Source organism: Macrotis lagotis, chromosome 1 (genome assembly GCF_037893015.1).
Source record: "Macrotis lagotis isolate mMagLag1 chromosome 1, bilby.v1.9.chrom.fasta, whole genome shotgun sequence".
NCBI classification, from domain to species: domain Eukaryota; kingdom Metazoa; phylum Chordata; class Mammalia; order Peramelemorphia; family Peramelidae; genus Macrotis; species Macrotis lagotis.
In genome coordinates, this window is record NC_133658.1 from 496968288 (window position 1) to 496981619 (window position 13332).

At 35.9% G+C, this 13332-nt stretch overlaps 1 protein-coding gene across 1 annotated transcript in view; it reads right to left on the bottom strand.

Annotated features, from left to right (window-relative positions):
* Nucleotides 1-13332, bottom strand: part of PDE9A (phosphodiesterase 9A) — a 187956-nt gene that overhangs the window by 156474 nt on the left and 18150 nt on the right. The window contains exon 3 of the mRNA XM_074213911.1: nucleotides 11728-11805. Within this exon, the coding sequence (XP_074070012.1) occupies nucleotides 11728-11805 (78 nt within the window). The remainder of the gene's footprint in view (nucleotides 1-11727; nucleotides 11806-13332) is intronic.

Here is a 13332-nt window from a genome sequence, read left to right on the forward strand (position 1 = left end):
TCCTTTTAGTTACCATTGTTTCCATTTTTTAATTGGAACCACTAAATATATAAAAGCAGCTGAAAATTTATTGACTAAGGTACAGCAAGTGGTCTTGGGTCATCTTATGGTGGGAGAATAGTTACTTCCCCAAACATTAAAAGCTGTGGCAAGAAACATCATCAGAACAGGGTCTGTAAACTTCAGCAACTAGCAGCACCGAAACTATAGAAAAACAATGCATAGAAGCTGCAGAGGTGAAAAGAAGTATATAAGGATAGAACTCTGAAGCATTATATTATGGAAGTAAAATAATCCAGAAGTAGCATGAGAACTCTAAAATCATGACAAGGAACCACAGAACTGCACAAACCAGTAAAAAGGAGAAAGGAATAGGGAGAAAGGTAAAGTCAGATAGAAGATTTTTCCAAATTTAATGTAAAAAAGATGACACAAAACCTTTTCTCTCCTCATGCATGAAGTTTCTTGTTTCTTTTTTCAATAAAACAGATAATAATGCTTTTTTTAAATTGTCATTTCCATTGTTTAAGCTACCTCTGCTGAAACATTTGACAATTCCAAGGACTTGGGTGGTGAGTAATTTGTGTTCAAGTTCTTCAGTAGCTAGGGTTGTTGAGGAGGTGGAATGCTACATATAGGGGATAGAAGTGTAAGCAGGACTGGTGGTCTGGGTGGGGGTGGGGTTAACTTTGCTATTTCCATTACTCTTTTTTGTTGACCACAAAAGTTTTCTCTAATCATATATGCAGGGGGAAAATGCAGATTTAAAAACCAAGGTTAATCTAAATTTTTGAGGATGCTGAAAGACACGAGCAAATGTCTATTTTCAGAATTATGGCATGCAGTTAGTTGAACAACCTACAAAGGTAACTCATACACACACACACACACACACACACACACACACACACACACACAAAACAAACTACAAATAGACAACTTGTGCTCAAAATTAAACCAGAGACTGGGGCAGCCAGGTGGCAGAGTGGATAGAGCACCAGCCCTGGAATCAGGAGGACCTGAGTTCAAATTTGACCTCAGACACTTAATACTTAGCCAGCTGTGTGACCTTAACACCATCTAAAAAATCACTTAACACCATCTAAAAACACCATTAAAAAACACATCACTTAACACCATCTAAAAAATAAAATTAAACAAGAGAAAGAGAACAAGCTGAATTGACTTCAGGAAACTGGAAAGCTATTTTAAAATGCCAAACATCTTCTAAAAACAAACACTCATATTTTTAATGTCAATATTTTAATGGTATATTATAGGACTGTGAGTCATAGAATTATAAAGTTTCTGAAGAAATGAAATGAAATGAAAATGAGGGGTGGCTAGGTGGCGCAGTGGATAGAGCACCGGCCCTGGAGTCAGGAGTACCTGAGTTCAAATCCAGCCTCAGCCTCTTAATAATTACCTAGCTGTGAGGCCTTGGACAAGCCACTTAACCCCATTTGCCTTGCAAAAACCTAAAAAAAAAAAAAAGAAATGAAAATGAATAATACCCAGAAGGCAAATGGAGAGCCTCAGAGTGAGTAGAATGCAATATAGAATAAACAAGGAACAATAAAGAATTGAAGTAAAGTATAACATCAAATGTATGTACAAAAAGGAAGATGAATCAATCAAGTGATAAGAGTGAGGATAACCACTGGACAGCTCATGCTCCACTGGTATCAAAAGAAAGTATTGGAGGTCAGCAGAGCAGATGCTTAGAAGAGGATTTAGACAAGAATTGATAGGTCAGCTAGGAGAGAATGAATTGTGATTTGCAAAATTCTAAGGAACCGTCTTGTCAATGATATTACTGTTCTATTTGAGTTTATAATTTACTATTCTATCTCAATATTATATTATGTTAACTTATAAATCCTGATAGAACTGTTATTAAGTACTGGATAGGACCTCAAAATATATTTTTCTCTCATATTGATTATAAAGTTTGGTAAAAAGTCTTTAACTGTGAGGCTAAACTGGAATATTTAAAACTACTAACAGAATCACAGAAATTCAGAGAAATTCCATTTATAATATATTTGACAGTTGTCATCTTACCTTTGCTTGATGACTTTTAATGATCTAATTTTCAAGGCAGCTCATTCTAATTTTAGATCTGGTTGTTTGAAAGTTTTTCTTTATAGAAACCCTTAATTAATCTTTTGAAACTTTCTTCTATTGCTCCTATTCTACCTTCTGGGGGTCTTCTGGGAGATTCAAAACAAGTTTACCATTTCTATTTTTTTTAAAAAGATTAATTGATACTTTTTAAAAACATAATTATCACTTCCCAATAATACCTTTCACTGACCTCTTCTCTCCATAGAACTCTCCTTTAAAACAAACAAAAGCAGGTAGACTAAATCAAGCTTGCATAGTGGAAACTCTAAAAATTCCAATTTTGCAATCTATGACCTCTCTAACAAGTGTTTTGAAGCATTGGTCCTCTGGAAGCAATAGTGCTTATTTCATTGAGTCTTGATTTTGTGTGTATGTGTGTGTGTATTTTGCATAAAAAAGTTTGTCTTTCTTTTTTTTTTTTTTTAAGTTTTTTGCAAGGCAATGGGGTTAAGTGATTTGCTCAAGATCACACAGCTAGGTAATTATTAAGTGTCTGAGGCCAGATTTGAACTTCCTGACTCCAGGGCCAGTGCTCTATCCACTGAGCCAACTAGCTGCCCCTTGTCCTTCTTTTTTTTTTTTTTTTTTTAAGGTTTTTGCAAGGCAATGGGGTAAAGTGGCTTGCCCAAGGCCACAGGGCTAGGTAATTATTAAGTGTCTGAGACTGGATTTGAACCCAGGTACTCCTGACTCCAAGGCTGGTGCTCTATCCACTGTGCCACCTAGAAGCTCGCTTTGTCCTTCATTTTTGAAGAAGACCACAACATCAGGAAGATGATGCTGTGACTAGCAAATGAATTGAATTTGAGTGAGGTAGTGCTGTGCTAAGTCACCAGCCTCACTTCCAGTGTCCAGATATGGATCAGGACAGCTGGAGATGGTCCTGGATGTGAGGCAATCAGGGTTAAATGACTTGCCCAGGGTCACATAGCCAGTAAATGGCAAGTTTCTGAGGCTGGATTCATACTCCCATCCTCCTGAATCCAAGATCAGAGCTCTATCCACTGAGCCACCTAGCTAATTCATACATGAATATATATATATATATATATATAAATACATACTTATGTGTGTGTATATATATATATATATATATATATATACATAATATGTATTTTGGTTATTATGCATATCATTCCCTTCAGTTTGCTTTCTTCACTCTTCTTCAGTTCATACAAGACTTATGCTTTTCTAAATTCCTTATATTTGTTATTTCTTATAGTAAAAAAGTATTACTTTAAATTCCAATTTAACAAGCACTTATGAAATGCCTCCTATGCATGAGGTACAGTGTTAAATGCTACAGACACAAAACAACCAAAAAAGCCCCAGTCCTTGACCTTTTATTTCACTGGGAAGATGTAGCATTTAAGCATGTTACCTATGCATGATAATTTGAGGAGAGAAAGAGCATAAACAGCTATTAAGGATCAAGAATAACTTCCTAAAAGAAGAGCTGAACTCTGAAGGAAGTTAGAGTCTAAGAAGTAGAGATAAAAAGGACATTGCAGGAAAACCACATTTTATTCAATCATTCCTCAAACAGAAGGATATCTCTTTGTTTCTATAATTTTTTTAGTTCATTTTGTTTGCTTGTTTTTACTACCACTAAAAGTGCTGCTTTGAATACTTTGGTATACAAGATCTTTCTGCCTGTCTTTAGCTTCCATAAAGAGATACAAATAGTCTATTTCTTCTTCCATATGACAGCACAGAAAAATAAGCTCTTCTCTGAATATTCTTCACTTTATGAAAAATTATTCTTGTCAGAAAAATAGAAATAAAATAAGAGTTGAACTGTTTTTTTCTAAATTTCTGTCTTTAGTTTTAATCCCATCCACTCTGATAAGGCGTTCTATCCTTTTCTTGATCCCTGATTGTTTCCAAGACACAATCTCAGATATGGAAGTTGAAATTAAAATCAATTAATCTATGAAAAAATATTTATTAAACACTGGCTATATGCCATGTATTATGTTAGACACTGGAAATACAAGTATTAAGAATGAAGCAATTTATACTCAAAATGAACATACATCCTAATGGGAGAAATAGTCTAATGGGAATACATATAAATTATATGTAGCTAATAAATAAATTAACATTATTAGTAATTAATAAGTTAATAAATTGATAAAATATGTAAAAATACTTTACAATGATTTAAATCCTGAAGGGCAATATGACCCCTAACATCAATTTGTTCCCTCTTTTAGTTTTAGGTAGTATGTTTTATGCAAAATATCATGAATTAAATCATTCTACTCAGTCCCTTGAATAAGTCCAGAAAATTCCTTAATATTTAGGCAAAGGTTGGACTTTTTTTAATGTATTTATTTATTTATTCTTATTTTTCACAAAGAATTTTTATATACATTAATAAAATATTCTTCTTTAAGAGTAGACATAATATCCTCTCCCCCCCAAAAAATATAGACCCACATGTGCAATAAACTAAAGGGGAGAGAGAAAAAAATTAAAATTAAAAATAAAAAAATAATAGTAATAATTTTAGGTATGGCCAGGTGGAGCAGTGGACAGAGCACCAGCCCTGGAGCCAGGAGCACCAGAGCCCAAATCTGGTTCCATACACCCAACAATTACCCATCTATGTGACCCTATGCAAGCCACCCCAACCTCATTGCCCTGCAAAAACCAAAAAAAAAAAGACCCAAAATAAAATAAAATAAAATAAAATAGTAATAACAATTGTAGGGGTGGCTGGGTGGACAGAGCACTGGCCCTTGAGCCAGGAGCACCCAGGTCCAAATCCAGCCCCAGATACCCAAAAATCACCCAGCTATGCAACTCCAGGCAGGCCACCCAGCCCCATTTGCCCTGCAACCCCCCCAAAAGAATAATAATAATAATAATAATAATAATAATAATAATAATAATGATAATAATAATAATGATGATAAATGTGCTTCTGTCTGTGTTCCAACACCACCAGCTCTGTTGTGGGTAGATCACATTCTTTATGATAAGTCCATCACAAAAGTTACTTCCGTATTTTTCCATCGTTGCCATTGCTAATCGCAACTCCCTCCATTTGTACTTCTCCACTACCATGTACTATGTTTTCTCTCTCCTTTCACTCTGTCTCTGCTGTAGGGTAGCTGAATTCTTCAGCAGACAGATCCCTGGCCCTGGGGCCAAGAGGTCCCAAGCCCACATACTACACCTTAGGCCCAGCATCCACCCGGCCCTGTGGTCCTGGACAGGCCATCCAATCCCAGTCCCTTGCAAGAAGTAAAAAAGAAAATGTTTTATATCTGACCACTCTCCTCCCATGGTCCATCCTCTCCTCCATCACTCACATACTCCCCCCTTCCCCCTGTCCCCCTTCTCTCCTTCTTACTCCAGATGTCTGTACCCCATTGAGTATATATGCTGTTTCCTCTCCTAGCCACCTCTGATGAGAGCAAAGATTCCCTCATTCCCCCTTGCCTTCCGCCCTTCCATATCATTGCAATAGCCCATTGTGAAAAAGAAAAATCTTATTATATGAAATATCTTAGCCTATTTCTTCTCTCCTTTTTCTTTCTCCCATTACATTTCCCTTTTATCTATTGACTCCATTTTTACACCACATTATATCTTTAAATTCAGCTCTCTCCTGTGTTTCATTTATAAAAGCTCTTCCTACCTGCTCTGTTAAATGAGAAGGTTCATATGAGTATTATCAGTATCACTTTTCTATACAGAAATACATGCAGTTCATCATCATCAAATCCCTCATATTTTCCCCTTCTCCTCCAATCTCCATGCTTCATCTGAGTCCTGTATTTGAAGGTCAAACCTTCTGTTCAGCTCTGGCCATTCCAAAAGGAACATTTGAAATTCCCCTGGTTCATTGAAAGTCCATCTTTTTCCCTGGAAGAGGATGTTCATTTTGAGGATGTTCATTTTTTCTGGGTGGTTGATTCTCATTTGCATTCTAAGCTCTTTTACCTTCGGTATATTGTATTCCAAGCCCTACAAGCTTCCAATGTAGTTGCTGCTAAGTCCTGTGTGATCCTGCAGCTCCACGATATCTGAATTGTGTCCTTCTGGCTGCTTGTAATGTTTTCTCTTTGACTTGGGAGTCCTGAAACTTGGCTATAATATTCCTGGGGGTTGGTTTTTTTTTTTGGATCTCTTTCTCGGGGAGATTGGTGGATTCTCTCCATTTCTATTTTGCTCTCTGCTTCTAAGATATCAGGGCAATTTTTTTCTGTAGTAATTCTTTGAAAATGATGTCAAGGCTCTTTTCCTGGTCATGACTTTCAGGCATTCCAATAATTTTTAAATTATCTTTCCTAAATCTGTTTTCTATATCAGTTGCTTTTTCAATGAGATGTTTCACACTTTCTTCTAATCTTTCATTCTTTTGGTTTTGAAGTATTGTGTCCTGATTTCTCGTAAAATCAGAAATCTCCCTCAGTTCTATTCTTTGTCTGAAGGATTTGTTTTCCTCAGAAAGCTTTCTTATCTCCTTTTCCATCTGGCCAATTCTGCTTTTTAAAGCATTCTTCTCCTCAATAACTTTTTGAACTGTTTCATCCATTTGACTTATGCTGGTTTTTAGCATGTTATTTTCTTCAGCATTTTTTTTTTTGGATTTCCTTAACTAAGCCCCTGACTTCATTTTCATGTTTTTTCCTGCATCTCTCTCATTTCTTTTCCCAGTTTTTCTTCTATCTCCCTCACTTGTTTTTCAAAGTTTTTTTGAGCTCTGTCATAGCCTGAGCCCAATTTCTGTTTTTCTTGGAGTCTTTAGATGCAGGAGCTTGTGCTTCCTCATCTTCAGATTGAGTGTTTTGATCCTTCTTGGGATCACAGGCAAAGTATTTCTCAATGGTGTTCCTCTTTTTTCTCTGCTTGCTCATTTCCCCAGCCTGTGCCTGGTCTTGGGGTGCTTCCTGAACTTTTGAGTGTGAGGTTCTGTCCTCCATCCTGGTCTGTGAATGATCGCTAGCATACCCCTCTGCCATGGGGCTGAGGTGGAGGGGGGGGCCCTGCTGTTCTATGGGGGGGCCTAGACTGCGATCAGGATCTGAATGTGGTCAGAGACTCAGAGTCCTGTTCCAGGGACAGAGGACAGAGCTCGGCAGTCTCTCTCCCCTCCCCTCCCTAGGCTCTGGACTCATGCCCTGGGGACTCCTGCTTACAGGCTTCTGCTTCCTGTTCCTAGATCTGGGCTGCTGGGGTCATGCTTCTCACTGTGTGCCCTGAGGGCTGGGCTTCACGTGGTCACTCCGGCAGAGGTCCCTTGCTGTTCCCCCAAGTTGTGCTTGGTGCTCCCTTGGGTGTAGGTCAGGAAACTCCCCTGATGCTGTGAGCCGTGGCTCCCAGCATCCTGGGGCTGCCTCCGGGAGCGGGCCACCCCTCTGACCCTGTGGAGCCCAGCCTTTCTGCTCTTTTCCATGTTACCTTGGGTTGGAGAACTGCCTCACTGGGTCCCTCTGTGAATTTGGTCTCTCAAAAATGTAGTTAGAGTCCTTAGCTTACAAGTTTTAAGAGAGAGCGCCTAAGAGACAATCCTCTCTTGTCACCATCTTGGCTCTGCCCCTCAAGGTTGGACTTTCTAACTAACTTTTACATTTATATCTATCTCTATATCTAATCTATGGAATGTATTATACATAATAATACATTATACCTGTATTTGACATTTATGTATGCATTATGCATAAATATAAATGTTATATGTAATGTGAACATATGTCTACGTAAATATAAATGTCTGTGGATTTACAGGTATCAGAAAGTTGAAGGAAAAAGCTGACCTTTTCTTGTGTCTTTCCTCACCATGGAGAATTGCTCTGAGCAGCCCTCTTCCTCAAGATCTCAAGGTCTCTGGTGCATCTCTGATACCTTTGTTCCTTAGAGGTGTGCCAGAAAGCAAAATGCTATAATTCCTATTTCCAGAATTTCTCCCTTTAATGAACTTGCTTGGTAATTTATAGATAATTCCTGGAATTGTGGCCAGATTTATTAGCCTATTGGAATAATTCTGTATCTGGCATTATTTTTATGTCATCCAAAATTTTCCAGGACTTGTACTTAGTCCAAGTTGTTTTAAGTTACTGATTGAGAGATGTTCTTACCTAATTATAGTATCAGAGCCAATATATTTCCATATTTTCTGATTTGGATATATTTTCTAGAGCTTTCTCCCAAGGAATATCCAGACAAGGTTGGAGTCAGATAATTAGTAATCAAATACAGTTGTTAACATTTTTTTCAGAAGATTTAAATTTCCACTTAAGCAGAAAAAAAACTCCCTCATATTCCAGTCCCAAGATATCTTTCTCTTTTCCTGAGTTGGGAAAGAATATAATTTTCAGAATTATAAGCAACATACGCCACCATTTCAAGGTAGTCAGTCCAAACTTTGCTTGAATAACTGCTTGCTAGAATACTAGAATGACATTCACATGAAGATAAGATTGTAGATTGATTATGCAAAATTTGAACATAGGTGATACCTGTGTGAGTGGAGAGAAGAGATAGAATTCAAGAACACATCGTGAAAGTAGAAATAGCAAGACTTGATAGGTAGTGGATATGGGATAAGTGAAGGAGAGTGTAGAATCAAGAATAATATTGAGATTACGAAACTGAGATGTTGAAAGAATAGAGATGTTTTTGATGAAGAGGAGGGGAGAATTTTTTTTGCAAGGCAAATGGGGTTAAGTGGCTTCCCAAGACCACACAGTCAGGTAATTATTAAGTGTCTGAGGCCAGATTTGGACTCAGGTACTCTTGACTCTAGGGTCGGTGCTCTATCCACTGCACCACCTAGCCATTCCCAAGGAGGGGAGAATTTAAGGAGAAAGACAATGAGTTTAGTTTTAAATATGTTAGGTTTATATATGTAGATATATCATCAAGGGTTGAAGAATAAAGTGAAAAAAAAGTCTAGAACACATTAGAAACAAAGTTTTTTCAGTTCAAGATACTACACCTTAAAAGTATAACATATTCAGAAAAGAATGAGCAGATGGATGAAAGGATTAAAATCCATGTCATATAAGAAAAGGTTAGATGAACTAGTCAAATTTAAAAAATAACCTAAATGAATTAGTGGAACTTACTAAAGGAAACCTATTAAGAATTATTCTCTAGATTTAAATAACTGGGCAAATATGGGGGTGGCTAGGTGGTACAGTGGATAGAACACCGGCCCTGGAGTCAGGAGTATCTGAGTTCAAATACAGCCTCAGACACTTAATAATTATCTAGCTGTGTGGCCTTGGGCAAGTCACTTAACCCCATTGCCTTACAAAAACTTCAAAAAAATAAATAAATAGACAAATAAATATATAACTGGGTAAATATCAACAGCTCATGGATAGCCCGAGCTAATATAATAAAAATGGCAATTCTACCTAAATTAAACTACTTATTTAGTGCCCTACTAACCAAAATTCCAATAAATTAATGACTTAGAAAAAATTGAAGCTAAATTCATATGGAGAAATAAAAAGTTGAGAATTTCCAGCGATTTAATGAAAAAAAAGTGCAAAAGAAGGTGGCTTAGACCTACAGATTTAAAATTATATTATAAAGCATCAGTCATCAAAACTGTCTGTTACTGGCTAAGAAATAGTTGTGGATCAGTGGAATAGACTAGGTGCAATAGCAGGAAATGATTATAGTAATCTTCTGTTTGATAAAGCCAAAGAGTCCAGCTATTAGGATATAATCTCTCTCTTCGATAAAAACTGTTGGGAAAATTGGAAGTTAGTATGGCAGAAACTTGTATTAGACCAGCACCTCACACCCTATACCAAGATAAGATCAAAATGGATACAGGATTTAGAAAAAGACAATATTATAAGCAAACTAGGAGATCAAGGAATAGTTTACCTGTCAGATCTATAGAAAGGGAAGCAGTTTATGACCAAGGAAGAGATGAAGAACATCATTAAAAACAAACTAGATAATTTTGATTACATTAAATTAAAAGGCTTTTGCACAGACAAAACTATTGTAATCAAGATCAAAAGAAAGGGAGTAAATTGAGAAACAAGTTTTACAACTAATATTTCTGACAAAGGACTCATTTCTAAAATATACAAAGAACTGAGTCAAATTAAAAAAAAAACCAAGCCATTCCCCAATTGACAAATGGTCAAAGGATATGCAAAGGCAATTTACAGATGAGAAAATCAAAGCAATCCATAGTCATCTGAAAAATTGCTCTAAATCATTGCTTTAATTTATCTCTGAGATACCACCTTACACCTCTCAGACTTGCCAATATGACCAGAAAGGACAATGATCAATGTTGGAAGTGATGTGGGAAATCTGGAACACTAACACATTGTTGGGGCTGCTGTGAACTCATCCAAACTTTCTGGAGAGCAATCTGGAGTTATGTCCAAAGGGCAACAAAAATGTGCATACCCGTTGATCCAGCAATATCACTACTGGGTCTATACCCTGAAGAGATTATGAAAAAGGGTAAAGACATCACTTGTACAAAAGTATTAATAGCAGCTCTGTTCGTGGTGCCAAAGAATTGGAAATTAAGGAAATGTCCTTCAATTGGGGAATGACTGAACAAACTGGTATATGTATGTCATAGAACACTATTGTTCTATTAGAAACCAAGAGGGATGGGAATTCAGGGAAGCCTGGAAGGATTTCCATGAACTGATGCTGAGCGAGATGAGCAGAACCAGAAAAACATTGTACACCCTAACAGCAACATGGGGGTGATGATCAACCTTGATGGACTTGCTCATTCCTTCAGTGCAACAACCAGGGACAATTTGGGGCTGTGTGCAATGCAGAATACCATCTGTATCCAGAGAAAGAATTGTGGAGTTTGAACAAAGATTATTACCTTCAATTTAGGGGAAAAAACCCTGTTATCTTATTAATATTTTGCAATCTCTTATACTTTATTTTTCTTCCTTAAGGATATGATTTCCTCTCTCATCACATTCAGCTTAGATAAGTATATACCATGGAAACAATGTAAAGGCTAACAGACTGCTTTTTGTGGGGCATTGAGGGGGAGGGAAGTGAGATTAAGGGTAAAATTGTAAAATTCAAAATAAAAATTTTAAAACAAATAATTTTCCACATTGCTACAAAATAAATAATATATGTTCTGAAAGTAAAGTTTCAGATTTGAGTTTGTTGGCAAGGAAATTATGCTTGTCAGTTTAAAAACTATCAAATATTAAATATTTGTCTGTTAGGAAAAGATGAGAAAATGCACCTCTGTTTTTTCCAAAATTTGCTATTTTGGTAGTATATTACACATGAGATATTGATAAATTTGTTGAATTGCTTTTATCCCTCTTTCTACTTTTTGTTTGCTGAGTACAGGGAAAGAAATATATTTGGAAATGAAGGTGATATAAAGATACAAAACCCAACAAAACATTTCAAAAATGACTGTTCTTGGGGCGGCTAGGTGGCGCAGTGGACAGAGCACCAGCCCTGGAGTCAGGAGTACCTGAGTTCAAATCCAGCCTCAGACACTTAATAATTACCTAGCTGTGTGGCCTTGGCCAAGCTGCTTAACCCCATTGCCTAGCAAAAACCAAAAAAAAATGACTGTTCTTTATAATATGATAAAAAAGAAAATATTATTACCTTTCTGAATTTGTTGGCATTGTTGGATCGATAGAGACCATAGCATCGTCTATGGTCAAAAGTGAGACTGTTGTATTCCTGAAAGATACATTAAAGACATTTTTTTTCAGATCTCAGTTTTTGTAGATTTATGAAACATCATGTAAAAGACTTTTGTAATTTAGAGGAAATATGGCCATATTATGCTTGCAATATGGTTATGCATTCAATTAAATATTTATTAAGCATATATTATTGTAGAACAATTCTAGGAGCTAAGGAATATTCAAAAAGAAAAGTGACGTTTCTCTCAGAATTTATAAACTCTAGAGTACTGAACTAAGGGTAGCTATTGACTAATGGAAGATATAAAAGCATATTATTTAATTTAAAAAGATATCAGAAGTTATAATTGCATCCATGGAAAAATAACCTTACCAAATTCTTAAATAGGTAAATGAATACCAGAAAATGTCAAATACTTAAATATTAAATTATTTTTGTTAGCTTCATAAATAAATATTCCAATTATGACAAATAAATTAAAATGATAATTGGATGGGGGAGCATGGATGAGAGAAAGGAGATTGGTCCCTTTTTAAAAAACAGGTTGATTAACTCCTAACCCCCCCCCCCAAATATTGTCATAATTTAAACACAATGCAATAAACCTCATGAATTATGTGTATGCGTTTTTTTCCCCAGGAAGAAGTATGTTATACCTGATTTAATCATGGCTCTTCACAGTGGTTTTTATTTGCATTTGTTTTAAGTTTATTTGTATACATATCTTGTATTAGATTGTAGGTTCCAGGAGAAAGGAAAACCATGTTTTATTTATCTTTGGATTAGTTTCAGTGCCTTGCATATAACAAATGCTTTATAGTTACTATAATAATGTGTTTAAACTATGAATTAAATTGTGGGGAAAATTACATGAAAAATCAGATAATTCCTCTTTTTCAAGTATAGAATCTGGAATTCTGAGTGGAGAGACAAAAACCAATAGGAAAATTAAAATCAACATTTACCTCAGGAATCAATAAAACCATGTATACCCCTTTTTTATTCACATTTTATTCACAGTATTTGAATTGGTGTATACACTTAATATAAAGTGCAATTTTAAGTTATTAAATCAAGCCTCTTCCCAAGATCCTCTTTAAAAATAAAGTATATTGCTTTCTGATTTAGTTGCTAACTTGGGATATTACAGGTTTTTATTTCTGAATGAAGCCTGAATTGCAAGGGAAAAGCCTAAACTAGCTTATTTTCCTTTTTAGTAAAACATACCCATACTGGTTTGAGGATAAAAGCTCTCCCTTTCACTATACATTTGAAGGTTGCATATGAAGCATTGCTAAGAGGTAAAAATACTTTCAAACATGGGTATCACCATTAATATAATTTTGCAGGGTAAGTGGTCTGGCTATTGCATCAGCTTCCACAAATAACACTTCATTCATTCATGAGTCCCATATTATTTCAACAAGTACATACACACATCTTGCATATATTTCTAGTAGTTTTCATGTGAGTTTTAAGAAAATCTCTGATATCAAGAAAAATTTCTAAATATGAAGCAGAAAATATGTGTAGCCTCCATTTATGGAATATTGTTCAAAT